Below are 20854 nucleotides of genomic sequence, written 5' to 3' on the forward strand. Positions count from 1 at the left end.
TAATGATGTGGTGGCAATGATCTGGCTACAGGTTCAACAAATACTCAGCAAAACAGTGGCAAACAGGTGGTACTGACAGGCAATAGTTAACAGATTGCTTGTTTTTTAACTCCATGCACTGTGAATGCTCGACAGGTTGTAGGTGGCAACATTAGCAGGTAGACAACAGGTCTGGGTGTACTTTTTAGACCAGAATAGCACTATGTGGTTGGCCCAGTTTACAGCGGTTGTGTGAGGTGAGCCAGAGGAGACCCAATACTACTGGACAGGAAGGAGCTTCTGTGACTATAAATGTAATAGTCTCCTTGTTCTAATCGTTCAACTCTAGGGGATTTGATGTGGTATGTTGTGTTATTGGTCCTGAAGCAAGCAATGTTCCATCAATTACCTCAACAGTGGTGGCCACTCCCTAGCACATACAGGGATTGAATGATGCTGGAGGATTCCTGAATCAAAGTAATACCAGTGTCTCTTGAATCAAGAAAGGCTGCTGTAACCACTGTCTCATTGGGTTTGGTTCCCCAGCACACTTTGACCTTTAATGCAACTATTAAATGCACCACTGGCGCGACAAGGGCTATAATGGAGGGTTTTGCCATCCAAAAGCAAGCCTTTTGCTGCCTTTGCCTCATTCAGAATTATCAGTTTCCTGACGTCTTGGGTGGGCATATAGGGCAGTTTCCAATATTGTGTCCAGCTCTGGTACAATTCATACATAGGAGGTTGGTACGTCTTTTACGCTCCAGTTCAAATAAGAATCGCTCCCAACTACATACGTTCTACAAAACTTTCCATTGGGGTGGTGAGCAGTGTTCACCTTGGAGCATGAACAGGTTTCTTGGCCTCTTCATGTCATTTTTTTACCTCACTGCTCGGTCATACCTATTCCTGAAAAGATTATATTATTAGGATATCAGCAGTTCATTCTTAATTGCGTCATGTAATCAATGCCTTAACAGGGTTCGAGTTCATTCTGGCTGCAATGCATCAGGTACTATCTGGTGAAATAAAATGCTCCAATGAGGTCTTGGTTTCCCTGGCATATGTACACCAACTGATTCTGGGCTGCAGAGACCTGGTTTGGAGCCTGGAAAACCTCTAGGAAGGCCTTTTTAAATTTACAAAAGTTAGCCAACATCGGAATTGCTGATGTGTAGGGGGCAGCTTACAACTATTAATTTCCTGCAAGGAGTTCAAAATATAGGCAATTGTGGTTAGTCACTCATAACGTGAGAAGGTTGAAAAAGGAACTTTATCTTTCAGTGATTTCAAAACTCAGGTTGAGAATCTCCATTAAAAAACGTAACTATCAGGAGCCAGGCATGACTTCTAAAGAGGCTACGCTGCACAACTGAGGGTATCCTTCAAGATCTTGTTTTCCTTGTTTTACTCTTCTACTTCATGGTATAGTGCCTGGATTTCATCTTGTAGCCCCTTCCAGTGAACTTTCAGTTTTTGAAGTGAAGATCCCAACCTGTCAAAGTGTTTGCCCCACTGGTGCCGGGTGTCCCCAAGCCTCCGGACACAAAGCCGGAATTCAGAAATTGATTGGAAACTAGATCGCCATGACTGTGTAGGCTGATGCGCTGAACAAACCCAGAGCCAACACTAGGGCTGGATAGTGATCTGCCCCTCTCAACATAACGAGGCAACCCACTATTAAAGACGTGCAAGGAAAGTGCAAGTATTGAAGCAGCGGGCTCAGAGGTTCATTGGTTTTAAAATAGTGGAGGTTTGCAGAGCAGTTCGGGACCCCAGCATGGAGAATCCAAGAGAACCATTGATGGATAGGAAGAAACAGGGCACTTGGCAGGGTGTACAGGAAGACCAGATTAATAAAAGGAAGGCTGGCTAAGTAGTAGTACTAAAGGTGGTAGCCCTTAAAGGGAAACAAGGAGAGCATAAAGGAAAGGTCTGGCAGGATGCAAGCAACTAACGAGGATCCAGAAGAGGACCAAAGCAAGGTATAGGTGGGAAAGAAAACCGGATAAGGAAAAGGAAAACATGGCAAGAGCATACAACTCACAAAGATTCGACATACTTGCCGGTGCATCAGTGACTCCTTTAATAACGTGTTGCATGGAACTGAGGCAAAGCCTCATTTCCAGCATTGCCCTGGAGACACTTAAGAGTGCATCCTAATGTACATACTCCGTATTGTGCTTCTGGTCTATGGTGCATGTGTTGACAAGAAAATATAGGGGGTGCCCATTCCGCAGGGTTTCTAGGAACCTGAGCAGCTACTGCTAATGTGTTGGCCATGTGCATAGCCGTGCACCACCGGGTATAGCCACCAATATCCAGGTAACTGGGGCATATGGGGATGCGGACACAAAAGCGGCCATGGTGTCGACTGGTATGGAGAGAAAATTCTTTGTGAAGATCAGAGTGAGGAGGATTAGAGCAAGGAGGTTGGAGATTGAAACTCAAAGGAAGAGAAGCAAACAGAGGATGAAGAACTGTGATGTTGATGAGTGCTGGGGAAGGAAAGATCAAAAGGGACCAAGAGTTCCTCCAGGACATAACCCCAATAGGTGGAAGACTTTCGAAAGAACAGCAAGACTGGAAAAGTTACAGGGGACCAGGTCAGGCCCTTAGTAGGCCCAGAAAGCAGGGGGTTGTTCCAGTAGGGGTCAGGGAGTCTAGAGTTAGCCCAGAGGGGAGCTGGGGAGGAGCTACTGAAGAAAGAAGACAACTAGGGAATTGATACTACTACCTTTCTTCAGGCTGACCCCTATGCAGTCTTCGAGGGAACCCATAGAAGACTACAGGGCCTCAGAGACTGGGTTAGTACTAAACTACGGGCCGCAGTAAGCCCACAAAAAGGGCTGGTGAAGCAGCGCTTGGGTAAGCCTTAAGCCCACAAAGTGAGAGGGCTTGAGCCAATTTATCTGGAACTCTTGGATTAAAATGTGACTTTACAGGGACGTGTGCCGAGCTACCTGCAACCTGCAAATAACGCTTTGACAAACAAGGGGGGGGGGGGCAATAGACCTGCAAAAAAGAAAACCTGGAGACATGCTTTCTTGGTCCAAACCCCAAGACTAAAACCTCTCACTCATCAGAATTAGACCCCCCCCCCCACTCATTCAATTGAGGAAAACAAAAATCAAGAGGTTCACTAAGGAGCACCATAACACAACGTGGGCGACACCATGAGACCTCCCCAGCACAGTATCCCTCCAGATGACCTTCCTTCTCACATCCCAGTTCTATGCACACACCGCCATTCAGCACTGTTACATGTTCTGCATTAACTGCAAATGTTACTATTTCCTGCTACCTTACTTGGTATGCTAGTAATACAGGTATTGTAAGGGATGGTCCCCCTGTCACCAACAAATATATGGCTGTATCCTCTAGTGTTTTGCAGCTCTCCATTTCCTGAAGCTAGGCACACACTCAATAACCAATCTCTGAGAGAACAGTCTGTTTACCAGTTAAATATGTCCCTGACAGCAAGAGGTTGCCAATGGCAAAGGCCATGGCTAGGACCACGTTCCATTTCCTCAGAGGATAAAATCCAAAGAAAGCTGTAAAAAAAAAAAAAAAAAAAGGACATCACGGCCCAGGGTCAATGTATTCATAAGAATGCTTTTCAGAACAAATCCTAGTTGTTTGCGATGACTTGGGCCCACCTATGTTCTTGCATATAGGTCATACCTGGCTTGAGAGCAGCATAGTCCTTTAAAACTGGAGCCTGCAATCATTATTATGTTAGTCTTGGCTTAAGACTAACATTTTCATAGTTTTGCTAGATGAGGCTTGAGATCCTCCAAAGGCGAGGTGTTTAGCTGCCACGTACGTTGGCTTTCATTTCAAGATTGCTTTGTAGCAGGTGCATGCAGTTTTGAATATGATCTTTGAGGCAAGGAAAAGCCAGTGAAGCTTGCACAGGGTAGGAGAGATTCGAGTGATTTTGCGGGGTGCCTTTAAATAGGTGAGCTGCTGCATAATGGGCTGCCTTGAGTGGGGCCAGCCATGCAGCTAGAAGCCCGGTAAGGAGGGTGTATTTATTTATTTTAATTTGCTGCCTCAGAGAGCAGCAAGAAAGAGTAACAGTAAGGCGACAAAGACAGACTGATCAGACCTAGTTGAAAGAGGCCGTTAGTCAGCTGAGTTGAAGAGTAAAGTTTTTATACTTATCTAAAATGTTGTCAAGGATTGAGATGCTTTAATAGCAAGGGGTAACACATGCCATTCTCGCAGAGCATGGAAGTCAAAGCTAGACTCACCAAATCATTTTAGGCCAAAGTGGGGCTGGTTCATCTGAGGATTAACAGAGGAGTGCAGCTCTCGATAAGGTTGTTTCAATGACAGTCTTTTGGAGAGATAAAGGGGAGCACATATTCTGGCTTTTGAAAGTGAGAGACATTATTTTATGTCTTGTTCTCCGCTTAACTGGAAGCCATTGCAGTTCCTTCCTGAAAGCTGTGACATGATCACGTTTAGATAATCCAAACACTGCTCTCACCGCCCCATTTTGAGTAGTCTGTGTATGTATGAGATCACAAGGGCTTGGACCACCATGGAGAGGTCAAGCAGGAGGATGATGGGTTTGATTTTGCAGAGTGTGGAGATCTGCAACCGCACAGTTTGGACATTTTTGGGTATGTGCTTTTGGAAGGAAAGGCTACTGCCAAAAATGAAGCGATGGGATTGGGCAGAGCTGACAGCTATGGGGTGAATCCTTCCAGGTGCATGTTCTCCAACCATTAGTAAAAGAGTTGGTTGGTGGGAGGGCAGATAAGGACAGATTTAGTCTTCATGGGCTTCTGTTTGTAGTAGGCATCGGGATGGTAGTCAGGCATTTGAGGTGGCAAGTGATTTCTTGGGGGCCACTGACCTTAAAAAAGGTACAGTGGGGTGTCATCTGCGTACTGATGGCTGGCTATGTTGGGGTCATTTAGGCGAGTCCCCAAGTGTACCATGTGCAGATTGAAGATTAGGGGACGAGCATGGAATCTTGTGGGGACAGATACTGGGAGTTGGTTGGATCTGAATGAGCCCATCTATACGTCCTGGCGTCTGCTGAATAGGTAGGATTCAAACCAGTTTATGACAATTCTAGAGACACCCATCCTGTTTGCAAGGAGGGAGAAGTGTGTTAGGGAGTCTACTGGGTTGAAGGAAGCCGAGAGATCAAAGAGGCTGTGTCGGTTATTCCCAGTGCATCAAACAGCACTTAGATGGTTGCAGTCTCCGTGCTTTATTTGCAGCTGGTTGATTTTGGCAACTAGTTCAGTTGATACTTTCACGCTAAACTTCCAGATGAGAGGGATACTTGTGATTTATCTGTAGTTGGCTAGGCCTCTTAGTCAAACAAGGTATTTGAGACAGAGAAGTTGAATGAGGCCAATCTTCATAGCGTCTGAGCACAGAACTTTGCAGAGGGAGGTGTTCACAATACCAAGGGTGTCAGCGAATTGTTTAATGAGGGAGAATGAGAGAAATTGGTCCGTGTAAGCAGTAGGTTTAAGGGAAGCAAGTAATTGTAATAGTTAATTTTTACAGCGCTTATACACACGCTAAGTGCTTCAAAGAGCTTTAAGGTGTGAAGGGAGCAAGAAAATACAGTAGTCATTCTTAGGCCTTGAAATTTCCGAACGATCTGACAGAAAAATAACTAGCAACTAGGCCTGATGGCATTTCTACTAGTGCAAGTGCATGAGGTGTTTCAGGCACAACCAAGCTAGTGAGGGGATACAAAGGTGGGACAGATAAACTTACTAGGCCTAGTACATATAGGTCATGCAAGTGTGCAGACAGGTAGGAGAGGGAGGGGGGGTGACAGGTGTGCCCAGTCAGCAGGGCCCTGTGTTAAGTGCAGAGGGTTACCCCTCAGGGTTAAGTGCAGAGAGGTACCTCACTCCGGAACGTGTATTGAAAGCGCAGTCGTGCTGAGCATAGTGCAGAGACCCAGAGGCAAGTGCAAAGACTGGCGGGGGTGCCTGGGACCTGTGTGGCTCTGGGGGTGCACCAGGCGACCAGTCAGCAAAAACTAAACAGAGTTAGGGAGAGAGGAGGAGGGAAGCAGGAAAGAAAGGAAAGGAGGTTAGCAGGGGATATGGAGAGAGAAAGAAAGAGGAAGAGATGAGGAAGGTCTTGAGGAGTTTCCGAAACTTAAGGAGCTCCGGCTCAATGCGGAGAGAGGCAGGGAGGCTGTTCCAGAGGGTGGTGCCTGCAGAGGATAAAGATAAAGATCTACCCCCAAATCTCGGTTTTGAAAAACGGCTCACCCGCAAAGAGTGGGACGACAAGCAGAGGGCTCTGGAGGGTGAGTATTTAGAAAGGGAGCGTTGTAGATAGTGCAGGCCCTGGCCCCAGAAAGCCTTGTGGACTATGCAGAGGGTTTTGAAATTAATCCTTGCAGCCACGGGTAGCCAGTGGAGGGATTTCTGCACCGGAGAGATGGTGCCCCTGGGCTTCAGGCCAAGGATAAGTCCCTTGGTTCCGGTCTGGATGAGTTGTAGCAGAGAGAGAGTACAAGTAGGAAGATTGAGAAAGAGCTTGTCGCAATAGTCCAGCTTAGAGAGAACCAGGGCTCTGGAGACAGTGAGCCTGTGGGGGAAAGTGAGAAAGGGTAGAATACCTCTGAGGAGGTTCAACTGGTAATGGGTCTTTTTGGCGATGTCCGATGTGAGAAGAGGACAGAGTGGAGTTGAAGATGACCCTCACATGTTTTGCCTCACTGGCAGGTGGGTGTGCAGGGCAAGGGACGCCGGCCAGAGTGAAAGTAGGAAAGCAGGATCAGGGGTCCCAATGAAACTGATCTCTGTCTTACTGGCATTGAGGCAGAGATCGTTAACAGCACACCAAGACTGAATTGCGGACAGTCAGGAATGAGCAAGGAGGGGGAAGAGGCCGAGGGACACTGAAAGTTAGTGAATAAATAGATCCTGTGGGCCAGAGAGGCCATGTGGGGGTTGAAGAACCTGGGGGATATGTTAGATTCATGGGGGACACCACAAGTAGAGAGAGTGATAGGTGAGAGAAAGGACCCAAGTTCCTCCTGGGACGGACGGTCAAAGAGAAAAGAGGCAAGCCACGCCAGGGCCCGATCTGTGATGCCCGATCTGTGATGTTGGGGAGAATGAGGACAGAAGGAGAGTTAGAGTCAAGATTTGAGAGCAGGTCTTCACGGGTTTTCAGAAGAGCAGTTTCCGTGCCTCTGGATGCTCTAAAGCCAGGCTGATGGTAATGGAGACAACCAACAGATTGTGTGTGGAGGGTAAGCTGAGAGTTAGCCAACCTCTCCAGGAGTTTGCCCAAGAGAGGAGTGATCGAGATCAGGCGATAGTTTGCCGGAATAGAGGGGTCAGCAGAGGTTGTTTTGAGCAGAGGGTGCACAAGAGAATGCTTGAGAGAAGTGGGGAAAACTACAGTGGCAAAAGAGGTTACAGAGGTCGGCCAAGGCTGGAGCAAAAGAATCAATGTTGTCCTTGATGGTTTAGGGAGGTCATGGGTCACCCTGTTTGGAAGAGGCTTCTCAGGTGTGACAGGGCAGAGGGAGGAGAGAAAAAGGGGGGTGGGCCAAGGGGGGCCCAAGAGATGTGGGTGCAGGCGAAGGTGCGGGGGACAGAGAGGACGGGATACAAGATGTCCTGTGTTTTGGCAGTGAAATGAGCAGCCAGGGCCAAGCAAAGGGCCTGGGTGGGTGCAGTAGAGGAGGAAGCTGAAGTAGGATTAGCCAGTTCCTTGCAGACTTTGAAGAGTTCAGCCGTGTTGTTAGATGCATCGAAAATGCAGGCTTGAATATAGACTTTTTCTTGGAGCGGATGCAGAGTATATATTTTCTTTGAAGAAGGCCACAGGCCAGTTTGTCAGATGGTGAAGATCCCCATTTCCGTTCTGCTGCTCTGCACCTTCGTTTAAGGGCAGCCAGCTCGGCGTTGTACCAGGAATTGCACTTTTTGGGGGCAAGAATGTCAAGAGTGTTGGAAATGGAAAGGTGAAAGTTAGAGAGGGCTGTGTCAGGGTGGGCGTCAGCCGCAGGAGTCAAAGGAGGAGAGTAGGTGGAGGCGAAGGCAGCTACCATCACTCTTTTCATGGGTCGGATGACCTGGAAGGCGGGAGGAAATGAAGGGTGTGCCAGTGCTAAAGGAGAAGAGATCTTCAAGTGAGAAGAGAGAAGAGAAGGATCAGTCCAGGAGAGTGAGTTAGTACGAGGGATAGAGAGGTATGTCTGTGGAGATAAGAGCATCCAAGGTGTGGCCAGCGGTGTGCGTCTGGCGAGAAGGTAGGAGACAGAGAGTTGGATAGGTTGCAGAAAGGACCTGAAGAGTCAGAAGAATCAAGATGGATGTTAAGATCCCCAAGCAGGAGGAGGAGGAACAAAGGAGAGAGGAGGCCAAGTCAGTCCATTCAGAGAGGAAGAGGGTGAGCTGGCCTGGCGGCCAATAGAAGGTGGCCAGAGTAAGTGAGGAGAGAGAGCGAGCCTGCAAACCAGGCATTCAAAGCAAGAGTAGACCCGAGTGGGAATGATGGAAACAGGGATCCAGTCAGAAAACATCAGGACTACTCCACCTCCTAGCCTGTTGGGCCTGGGCTCAGAGAGGATCTTGTAGCCTTCAGGGATAAGTGTGTCAAAGCTTGTGACAGAGCTCTCTTTAAACCATATCTCGGTAAGGGCTAGGACATCAAGATCCAACAGTTCAAGGAGGTGGCAGTTATCCGAGTATTTGACAGCAGAGCAAGAGTTAAGCGTGGCAACATGGAGCAGATAGCTGTTTTTGAAAGATGTACGAGGGGGGGGTCCAAGGAATAGAGGTCACCCTAGTAAGCAGCGGGAGTGCCTGAGAGATAGAGTATGGTGGAGTCAGAGGAGCAAGGATGACCAGGCTGTCAGTGATGGGAGTGCAGGCAGATGAGCCAGGCCAGTAGTAAATGAAGAGTGCCAGAGTAGGAGGGGCCACAGGGGGCAAGGGAGCCTCATATGCAGCAGCAGTAGGTGGCAAGGGAACCAGAGTGGTGTAGGCAGACAAGGTTGTGAGTCCATTGTGCGTAGGCAAGGGGGCCTGGACAGTTGAAAGCGACAAGGGAGCAGTTGTGAGAGAGGTGGTGTGGTTAGTGGAAGGCAAGGAAGCCAAGGTGGGCAAACCTGGCAAGGGAGCCTGGCTGGCTGTAGAAACAGTTGTCCAGGGAAGCCGCAAAGAGGAAAGTGGAAAGTTGATAAGGTGAGGAAGAAGCCCATCAAAAAGTAGGAGATTGGGTTGAGGCCCTCGTACCAGGATGGTACCATTATGATAGATATTTATAATGACCCTGGAGGTGGAAAAGAGGGCAAGAAGGACCTCCCAGCGGGTGCCTCCATTAATGTGTGAGGAATGGTACGGAGAGAGCAGAGCGACCATATGAAGAGTCCCTAAGTCGGGAGAAGGAACGACAAAGAGGATGTTTGTGAGAGTCTCTCTGGCAGAAGCACTGACTTCGGTGTCAGCAATAGGCAGGCCTGGGTTGGAGCCTAGCGTGTCCTTCTTGAGTTCTTTCTGCAAGACATAGTGAGAGGTGAAGGCTAGGAAATAGAAAAGTTAGAAAAGATGGGAGAGATAGAAAGCGCCATAGTGAGGGGCACAGAGTGAGGTACACTTAACCAGGCAGAGCAGCTGAGGTACATGGGAGGACGTAGGCACACAAGGAGACAAAACAGGACTGGGAAGAACAATGGGAACTGAAGAAACTAAGGGAACAGAAAACAGACCAAGTGTGTCTGAGAAATCCTTTTGAGAGTATTAGGGCGGTCCTTGAGGTCAGGGCCTATGGAGAGGGATGGACAGGAGGGTGCCATCTGTTTTTGAGATATCAATGAGACCTCAGACCTTATCAGTTTTATTAATGAAGAAGGTATGGATTCTGTGCATTTCTCTTTTGGAGCCCTCACCTCAAGGACAATTCCCAGTCTCCCCCGACCGGGTGCACTTGGACCTCACCCTCCCTGTGACCATCTGTGCACTTGCGTGACCCATATGCACCGTGCCTGAAGATCGTCTGCCTGTTCTCCCTTGTCTTCACCCCTCAATTGCGCTGGTAAAACTGCAGAATCGCTGTCAGGCCTATTTGCTATATCTCAAACAGTTAAATGTATTTTACGCACTTACTCTCCCTGTGCAGACTATTATCGTCTCCGAATTTCAAGGGCTCTGAGCGACTGTTGTTTTTACCCCATGTTCCCCACCCACGTCGAACGCTTTGAAACACTTGCCTGTGTATAGGAGCTTTATAAATAAACAATACCATACCAATTGTGGGAGTGGCTCTATTACTCCAAATTAGGCATTACACCTTTTGGTGGAGGTGTAATAAGCAGACATAGCCTTGAAGATCATGCATCTGCATTGGGAGCAGAGGGATTTGAGGCATAATGGATCCTCTGGGCTGCAGGGTTTGCAATACCACTTTTCAAGGGCTCTGATAGCACATTTGTTGGCAGTAATCTTGGATGTGCATCGGGTGAGGATGGTCGGACCTCACTCTACTGGGTGTTCTGGTGGTACATTGGGGATGACCAGGCAGGGTTTGCAAATGATAGCCAATGTGGAATCATAGTTCAAGAACTGTCCTCTATGGATTCTTTTTTCATTGCAGAACTCAAAGAATGGCAGAATTATGTCATCATATGTAGTATTTTCTTATAATGGGACACCCTGCAGACCGCCCCATCTGATCATTAATATGCAACCAAACTTTACTATTAAAATGATGCAGGTGAAACCACTGCAAACCCTTTCAGGGATAGTGCAAGTACTATGAGGAGTACATTTCTAAGGCAATCGCGCTTCACAGAGGCAGAGGAAAGTAGCAAGGCAGAGAGGCCTGTGGATCCCTGGTCCAGAAAACATTTTCAATCTTCCAGCAAGCTGCTGCGTCTACACTGCTGATGAACAATTCTAGCAAGGAACTGGTGTTTGGCTTTATTTCTAGCTTTTCAATGTTCAGGTTGCTACAGTTGCAGATCAGTGTGCTCTAGATATAGCAGAGCAGCGGTGCTCTAAAGAACCTGTCACTTCCCCCCCCCCCTCCATCAGGTATTTTGTTTATCTCTGGCCTTAAAGAGACATAGAAAAGTGGACCTCTCTGGGACAGATTTTAGTACAGATGAGCACCATCACTTCAGTGCCCATTTATGACCGGGTTTCCATTTGACTTTCCTGTCTCTGTGGCCAGCCAGAAGAGTGATTCAGGGGGCAGGGTCCTCCACAAGGCAGGGGACGATGGACCCAGCAGAGGAATGGGGGAGAATTCCCAACACTCTCCCAAGGTCAACATCACTTAGAAGTCGCTAGTCAACCCACAGCTGCATACACACATCACCCATCAGGGATCTCAAAACCCTCCCCTATTTAATCAAAATTCACTAAGGACTGGTCCGTGAGATCTGTCAGGACCAGTAAATAAAGACTTGGGACCCGCAAATGGAATTTACAAGCCAACAAACTCACCAAACAACGCAGACACCATGAGAGATAGGAACTTGGGTTTAGCAAAACACCTACATTAATAAAACTGGAAATACTTGGCACAGCAACCGCATGCAGGGTTGTTTCTTCCACAGGCTGCTCTCCCAGGCCACCCAGAGAGCTACATGAAATACAAAATAGGTTGCCAAACTTGATTTAGTTTTAGGCCGGCCTCATCTGGACCAAGGCGAGGCAGAAAGCAACAGCTACTCCCCAGACCCCCTACAAATGGGAATCACATGTGCAGACCCCCCTGTTGGAGGTGAGAGGGAGGAGAAGGAGCCAGGTGATGGTGGTGAAAGTCTGGAGGAGGGATTAACATTAGGAGCAGGTGGTGAAGCGTTGGAGGATGTGGCTGTAGCAGAAGAAGGCAGAGCGTTTGAAGGTGTCTGCTACATCAGGAGACGACGATATTAGAAGATGGGGAGAGTCTGCAGGAGGTAGTTATATCATGAGAAGGTGGCAAGAGAAAGGAAACTAATGGCAGAAGGTGGTGCAGACACCAGTGAGGAGGTGGTAACAGCTGAAGGAGTCAGTGGTCAAATAACAGCAATAATGGGAATTAAGTAGGACGGGTTGGCCCAAGGCAGGTGACCGTAGTGGGATGACGTATGATACACAGGCACGAAGCTCTGAGTAGCAAGGAACTTCAGGAGACAGGACATGGGGTGCAACGCTGAAGGTGGAGAAGGGCCTGGGAAGTAGAGAGTGCTAGCAGACTTAACCGGCTCCAACTTCAACCCATTGAGAAGTCAGAGTTGGAACTTGAGCTGGTGGAGGCGACACACGTACATCATCCAGGAAATTAAAGGAGCAGATTTGGATTCAGACTTGGGGGTCGGGGGGGATTGAGGTCTTGTTGCTAGGTAGCCATTGGTACAAAACCTAGGAAAGCCTGCATGTAGCTACTTAGCAAGGAGCAGCAACCACCTTGGGAGGAGAGGTGGTGAGACGGTTTGTTTACCTTAAAGACTTCTGTTCACTACTTCGACGTTTGTGCTGACCAAACATCATACCTTAATTATGCTTTACCCACAGGACCATGGCTGTGATATCACCAAAGCCAACGAGACTGGTCTACAGAAAAGCTTCAACCTGGGACATCGGGAGTACCTCAAGGGAAAACTACAAGGACTACAAATGAAGCAGCCAGACTCGGGATGAAAAGATATGACCACATCCCCGCAGCACTATGTACAGTTTACTTTCTCCCCTTCAAGAAAAGAATATATTTCTAAAACCTCTGCCTCGCTCAATCGCATGAACCATGAAAAGGGCCCAGCTCCCTTCACAGGAAAATTCCAGCGTTACAAACCAGTCAGGACCCATGGAGTCCATGTTTCCTTATTATCCCTACTGGTTACAAAATTCGAACTCCCTAATGAAGCATTTCTGCAAGGAAGAAAACCACCTCACGTCAAGGAAACATCTCAAGACATGGCTTTTGAACTAGCTGAATTGTACAACAAGCAACAAAACTAAATTAAAAACACTCAATTACTCAACCCCTGTGCAGGAGCAATCAAGAGTACCCCTCTGGTTGCCAATTTCCCCACCAACGAGGCTGCAAACTCCAACGTAATCCTTGAAACCAAGGAATGACTTCACTACCACACCTGAACAAGTCTTTGAACCCTGAAACCACCCCCCTTCACCCCTCCTTGCAGTGTTAACATCACACTCACTCCCCATAAAACAGCCCACAAGGTCAAAAATAATAAACAGACGCCTACCCTATCAACTTGCTACCGACTCTCCAATTGCATCCATCTCGCCTCTCTTAACCCTGGTGATGCCCTTACAACTAACCTGCTGCATTTTATTTTAAATAAAGCCTGCAAACCACACTTCCTGAGTCGAGTCATTTCTGTCCAACGCCTGGCCTCCGTGAGAGTAGCAAGGAAAACATTTAATGTTCGAGAACGACTAACATTGTGCTTCGGAAAGTGCCCAGGCAGGCATCAACATAAGCCCGATTGGTCATCCCTTGTATCATTGTTAAACACGTTACATGGTGGGAACAACAGAACACATGATACCCAAGATACACAAGGACTGTAGTTCAACATTTAACTCACAAGAAGAGTTGCAAAAATACCCGAGTAACAGTTGGCTTTATAACAAAACAAAAAAAACACACAAAAAAAAGGGCAGCCAAGCTAGCTGAAAAGTGTATATCGGATTTAACTATAAAACATCAGTGAGTGGAAGTATTTGCAGAGTGTATCGGACCTCTGGATTTTAGGATGGCAAGGGTTGAAATGTGGGCTGAACGACTTCCTATTAAAAATCTACGGGTTTTGAATTTAAGGGAACTGTTGCCAATTTCAGATGGTTCTGCATGGTCAGTCTTCTTCCTGACAAGCACTGCTGTAGGTTAATGGGCCTTGCTGTTAGGTATTCCCTGGCCAGATGATCAAGACTAAGGAGCCCTCAGGCATGGATCACCCAGAAGGAGCTGGAATGGTTCCAGGGCACACAACCAGCCCATTGGGAACATTTCCATTGACATTATGTGCCCTCAGCTGAAGTGCTGATGGGAAGAGCGTTGACTGAGCCACAGGGAGGCCCCAGATTAACAGTGGTGAGCTGCAAGAAAACCTTGAGGGCTCATCCCAAGACTAGTGGTTACTAGGAAAAGCAACACCAGCGCTAGGTGCTGAGAAAAAGAAATAGACGCAGCACTTACCTTTGCAGCCTTCTCTTTCAGGAACTAGTGGAATTCAGGAAGAAAGTAAAAAATGTCCCAGAGAATGATGTGCTCATTGCAAGCGGAGCACAGGTTCCAGTTTCGGTCAGAATTGAGAGCCTCCAAGTCAACAGCACGTGTATCTACAACAGAGAACCTCCTCTAACACGACCTACAAATGGAAGATGTTATACTTGACATAGACCATGGAAAGGAACTGTCGAAGGCAAGCAGCATAGCCAATGAATTTGAGAAAAAAGGAAAAATGGTGAAAAAAGGCCAGCGTGCAAAAGACATCCAGCCCAGATGGTGCGGATGGAAGAACTAGTGACCAGAGGTTTTTGGGATGCTCCGATGGATTTGCACTAGCTCAATGGTTTCCTAAAAACTGTAGATCGTTTTTTTTGTGTAAAAGACTCATCCCATTCACAACGGAATGACATCTCAGGTAGGTAGGAAAGGTGACGGCAAGTAAGAGTATAGTTTTCCCCTACTCCTCCACCGTTACATTGATTCAGTTTTCTGCCCCTTAAAGAGAATAGTATGTTTTTGGATCATTGTTAGAGGATGACATAGGGTACTCCCCTTTTCCCTTGAAATACCAATTATTTAATGCTCCCGTGCGCATTGTTCCTCATCAGTGAGTGTTCCTCTGGATCACATGAAATACTCCAGATTGTAATCAAGAAGCTATATTGCAGGAGTCGCAAGATTTAGAAGCAATCTAGGAAACTTAAAAGAGCTTTGAATAGGGTCTGGCAAGAAGTATTTTAGGTGATTCCTTTTCTTACAACATCTATAGGGGTTTACTCTAGCTTTTTGGAATGTCATTATTCCAGCTGTGTCTGACCTGCTGTGCCATGGGGGCTCATTTAGAGCTTGACATTTCCCTTTCTCGGTGCCCTGAGGTTGTGATTGAAGAATTTGAAGTTGAAATGTCTGGCCCTGACTTCTAGTGTCAAAACACCTGTGCCTGACTTCATCAGCATTGAAATCCAGAATGTGTTCTTCACTGCCAAATCTCCTGCAATATGGTTTTTCACATTTAGATGTTCAAGCATCTGAAGTACCATTTGGCACAGATTCATGACATTTTTAAGCCCAAAAGTACACAATGTTTTTTCTGAGGGCATGTTGCGCTAATGAATGTGATCTTTTAAGAGGTCAGGTGGAAAAAACTTTAGATGAGACGGACGTTCTTTTAGTGGTTACTTACAAACCAGCTGGCCACCTGTGCCACTATCCATTGATTTTCTTAACTTAAATACTCAAAAAAGATGTTACTCCTTATTTCACAATGTTTATTTGACACCCATTGCAAACAGTGGACACATGTTTCGACCATTCAAGAAGGTATTCTTCAAGGCTGTAATACATTAACCATTAATAACAATTGCCATGAATCCATCACTGTTTTGATTGCAAACCGATATGACACCATCATTATGACATGATCCAAACATTATCCATGTTATTGCCATCAATTGAACGATAGCAGTTTTTTTTATATAAAAGAACACACAAGAAACATAACAGAAAAGAAAACAAGGGAGAATCGAGGGAAAACGGGAGAAGGGGGGGAACAGAAAAAATGTAAAAGTTAATACTTAATAAGTGAGAAACTTGTACTATTGGCTTCTTCACTTTGTGGTGGTGGTCACATAGATTGACGTCTAGCCATTGCATTATTGTTTAAAGTAACAAGCGAAAGGATAATGAATAACTAAGAATAGAATTTTCAATTTTTTCTGTTTCCCTGCTCCTTCTTTTCTGTTTTCTTGATGTGTTCCGGCTGCTCTGTTTTGGGCAGGGCTGGTCGGTGGGCTGTCTGCGTGAGTCTGTTACAGGCATCTCAGCACACCAGTTGTTTGGTGGTTTCAGCTTTCTCTTGGCTAGACCTTCGTAGCTTCTAGTTAAGCAGGGCTCTCCACACATGCTCTGTGTCTCCACACACTACCCGGGGGAGGATCCTGCTTCTCTCCAGCTCCACAGTAGTCTGCTCCCTCCTTTTCAATCCCGATTGGCGTTTTATCCTTCCCTCTGCACTTCCCACTGCCCAATAAATACTGTGTATACGGAGGGTCAGAAACCATGCCAGTCATTCCCACAGGCATTTTCAGGTAATCACACAATTTAGCCCCCATGTAGCCAACAAAGGTATTAGAAGCTTGGGACTAGTGAAAACCATGCATATCCCTTTCCAGTGATTCCCTATTCTGAAAAGGTGGTGTCACCCCAGTGGGATCCCACCTGCCCTGACCCCCAAGGGGGTGTCAAGCTTAGTGGACTCACTTCCCTAGTCCCAATGGGGGTGGCTCCCCCCTGGGGAGAGGGGACACATTCCTCGGATTCGTCACATGATCCTCATCTGAATCACTGTTTCACATACAGAAAGTCCAATCATGCCTGACCAGAATTACGCCCCCGAAATCAGCAGATCCCAATAGCAAGAAAGTGCCTCCTTCAGGCTCTCGTCCTAAGTGATTGCAGAGCAGGTCGCAACATCATATGCGAGTAATGAGTTCCCATCTGTGTTTCTAGCTTCTGCCGTAGAAACCCCCCCCACCCTCAGTGCCTCAAGTCACCCTCTCAAGTCTCCTTCTCTCTTCACACTGGTTATCAGCCCCCCACCCCCAAACCATTCTCCTTACCTTTTCTCCACCGGCATCCCTTGCTCTGGCTGACTGCCATGCCTGCATGGAAATAGTAAAGGGACACCGTCCCTTTACTATTTTCCATCAACGCAATCTTTGTGGTTCCTTTTTAAAGGGAGTAGGCTTACCCCTATCATGCAAAATCCACTTCCTTCAAAAGTGTACACTTCATAAAAGCCTAACCAGCCATTAGCATTCTGGTTGGAGACCCTGGGGTGCCAATAGCCATCTGCACCACGCTCCCAGTGGTTTTTTGTCCCAACTCAAATGTTATTTAAAAAAAAAAAAAAAGGTCATATACAACTCCAGTACCAGAATGGTTGCCTTTACCTACCTGTGGAAAACTGCCAAACACTCCTGGCATACACATGTATGGCTATCGAAAGGGAAGAGGACATCACCTTCTTTACAAAGCTCACACACAAAGCCTTTGGCCTGGCATCGCTGCAAAAGAAAAACACAAAACTAATTTCAAGAACGAGTCATTTGGATATTTCAGCCACTACACCATTTAATAGCCAGAATTTCATATTTGGCAACTGATGTTTTAACCTAGCTAAAGGGTGGCACAGGGGAAGCCTTGAGGGGGGGAATTGGACCTGGATCTATTATGGGAAGTTGGCCCAAGAAGCTTTCCCAGGCAATCACTAGCATGTTGTGCTTCAGCCCTTCATCAAACACAGGAACTCCTCCAGCGAGTTCCTGTCGGGAACCCCAGTGATAAGAAGGACACTAAAGCTCATGGCAGGAAAGATTTGTATTTATTTTTTTTACAATAAAAGAGCAGATTTACAGAAGAATCTAATGGAATATGTCAACACATGTTACAACATAAATAGGTTGAACAACCGTCAAAAGGAAAAAACACTTGGAGTCGATGTTAGCGGTAAGCATCCGCTAGTGGGACCTCTAGGTTAGGTCTCCACAAGCAAAGAATACGACTCTAAAATTCTGATTTACACAGACACGGTTAGTTCCAGGCTTGGCTGCTTGCCAATTTACCTCTCTGGATTACACAAAGAGTAGCTTGATGCAAGGAAGTGGGAAGGTGTCAAGGGCTGCAGAGACTCTTTTCAACCTGTTTTTGTAGTCTTACAGCAAAGTAAACAACCAGGAAGCAGCCTTAAAACGAAACACCAGCTGAACGAAAAATGCAGTTATCTTGTCAGCAGGCAGGTCTGCTGGACAGTAAAAAGGGGCAGGCTTTTTGGGCAAGTGTGGGAATTAGGAGGTGGATCTCTAGGAGAGCATGTCAGTGCATCAATGAGCTAAAGATAGCAGGAGGTGGTGGTGGTGATGCAAAGGAGCAGACAAGAGATGGAGAAGGGGAGTGGAAAGGAGGTGGTGAACAGGGGAAGAGGAGGAGGTTAAGAGCTGCCATAAGAGGAAGGAGGAAGAGCAAACTAAGGAGGAGGAAGTGGATAAGAGGAAATATGGAGGGTATTTATGTGTTGGGTATTTATAATGCGCCTATAGACAATGTGTTACAAGGCGCAACAAGACAGGTGGGGGAACAAGGATGACAGAAACAAAAACGGTCCTACTAGGCCGTGTGACATTCAGATCGTGGAAGTGCAGTAACAAGAGCTGCCGAGGGTAGGTGGGTGAAGTGCCGTTCAGGGCGAAAGGGCTTGTGAGAAGTGAGCGCAAGGGGAGGCCAAGTGGACAGAGCTAGGGGAATGCAGAGAGTGAAGGTGAAGGAAGGTCCACAAGCTAAGTGCGATGAATGGGCTGGAAGGGCTCACAGGATCAGGCCCAGCAGGCAAGTGCAGGCGGAAGGGGCACATAAGGGCAAGTGCAGGATGATGGGCAAGGGGAGGGTCACTGGAGAACAAGTGCAGGGGTAGACTGGATGAGGGGGGCCTGATGCCCTGTAAGAATCTTAAGGCACCAGTCAGCCAGTCAAGAGGAAGACAGGGACATTCGCAGAGGAGGGGTGAGAAGGAAGGAGGAAGAGAAAAGGAAGCTCTTGAGAAGCTTCTGGAACTTAAGGAGTTCCAGCTCATGTCTGAGGCTCAGGGAGGCCATTCCAGAGGGAGGCACCTGCGGAGGAGATAGCCCTTCCACTCTCTGCTTGGAATTTAGGAAGGGAGAGTTGGATGGCCCAGAAAGCCTTGTGGATGATGCAGAGGGTCTTGAACTTGATCCTTGCAGCAACCGGGAGCCAGTGGAGAGATTTAAGTGCTGGAGAGATGCGGTCCCGGGGCTTGAGGCCAATGATCAGTCTTGCAGCCCTATTCTGGATAAGTTGAAGGGGGTGAAGGGAGGAGCTAGGCAGATTGAGGAAGAGGCTGTTGCAGTAGTCCAGCCTGAAGAGGACCAGAGCTCTGGAGACATTGCTTTTCTGGGGGAAGATGAGGAAAGGGAGAATACGTCTGAGGAGATGAAGCTGAAAGTGGGCCTTCTTGGCAAGATCTGTGATGTAAGGAGAAAGAGGAGTCGAAGAAGACACAAAGGTATTTTGCCTCACAGGAGGGTGAGGGGAGGGGACCAAGGAGGAAAGCCTGAGAGTAGGAGGGGAAAGAGGGAGCAGCGGTCCCAATGAGAAGGATCTCAATCTTACTGGAACTAAGGCAGAGATTGTTAGCAGTGCACCATGCATGAGTAGCAGACAGGCAGTCAGGAAAGAGAGGAAGAGGGGGAGGCAGCGGAGGGAAGCTTGAAGGAGAGCTGCGTGTCATCAGCATAGCACTGGTAGTTAGGAGAGGAGGTGGAGATCAAATGGGCTAGAGGGGCCATTTAGATGTTGTAAAGCCAAGGCGAGAGGATAGAGCCCTGATGGACACCGCAAGTGGACAGGGAGATGGAGGAGACAAAAGGGCCCAGTTGAACCTGGGAAGGTTGGTCAGATAGGAAAGAGGTCAACCAGTTGAGAGCCAGGTCTGTGATGCCAAGGGTATCATGGAGCCGATTTATGAGGGTGGCATGATTGACTGTATCAAAGGCAAAGGAAAGGTCAAGAAGGATGAGAACAGAAGGCAAGTTGGAATCAAGATTACAGAGCAAGTCTTCACAGGTGCTCAGGAGTGCAGTTTCAGTGCCTTTGCAGCTCTGAAGTGTGAGAAACCAGAAGGTGTCTCACCCACTAGTCCCCGGGGATCTGTCATCCAGGTGGCCAGTACACAGCTATCGCTTTTGGATCTAGTTCCTGGGGGTGGACCAGTGTGGGAGGATCACCTGGGTGAGGGGTCTTCGGGGAGTGGGAAACCGGATGGTGAGACACGGTATCCCCTTCCTTTTAACACCTTTAATCCATCCTACTGGCAGGATACTCAGAAACTCCACTTTTACAACACAAACACTTCACACGGATATCCTGCAATGAGGGAAAACAGACGAACACCGGAGCCGTATACCGGACGTGTCCCAATACAATGGTCAGGCGACGTCAGGCAATTGCCTGACCATCACACACACCTGACTTCCATTACACTTCCCCACACGGACAAAAAGGCAGAGTGCGAGAGCACACTCTGAGCGAGGCAAGGCACACTAGCAAACAGCAGTTCCAGGATTGCAGTTTAACGAGACACAAAAGATGGCAAAACAGAGGATCGCAAGGAGAAAAGTTCCCTTGACCTTTTCGACAAACCATTCTTTTCGTGAAACCTCAAGAATAGAAAGCGTAAGACCAGAAAACCAGGCTGAGGAATCCTGCATTGTGTGTCAGAGGTACCCAGGGCCTCCCGCATCAGTAATCAAGACAGGGAGAATCACCAGCTACCATGATTCCGACCTTGGCTCCAAGAACAAAGCAGCACCAGTGAAATCAACACAGCCAGTGAGTTGGGGAGACCGATACAAGATTGCATGCAGCAACATTGTATGGCAAACGCTGAAACAAACATTGTTAAAAACGCATGTGATAAGAGGCGCAAGTGAAGTTGAACTGCTGATGAGTGATTGAACTTTAAAGCAAGCTACAATACCTTTGACAGAGTGGTACGGCAGCGAGTGGATGCTCAATCGAAGGACTCTGTAACGTACTCAGCTGAGAAGTGATAAAAGTAGATAAAGTTGATCCGAGCCCAGCAGAGGGAGAACAATTGAAAGAG

The 20854-nt window shown here is 47.4% G+C and overlaps 1 protein-coding gene across 5 annotated transcripts in view; it reads right to left on the minus strand.

The window, feature by feature from the left end:
• Positions 1-20854, minus strand: part of DEF8 (differentially expressed in FDCP 8 homolog) — a 641504-nt gene that overhangs the window by 164871 nt on the left and 455779 nt on the right. For all 5 annotated transcript variants that reach the window (XM_069635559.1, XM_069635560.1, XM_069635558.1 and 2 more), the window contains one exon: positions 17134-17243. In XM_069635559.1, coding sequence (XP_069491660.1) covers positions 17134-17243 — 110 coding nt within the window. The remainder of the gene's footprint in view (positions 1-17133; positions 17244-20854) is intronic.

The sequence above is a fragment of the Ambystoma mexicanum genome, chromosome 1q, assembly GCF_040938575.1.
Source record: "Ambystoma mexicanum isolate Mex_15411 chromosome 1q, UKY_AmexF1_1, whole genome shotgun sequence".
Classification (NCBI taxonomy): domain Eukaryota; kingdom Metazoa; phylum Chordata; class Amphibia; order Caudata; family Ambystomatidae; genus Ambystoma; species Ambystoma mexicanum.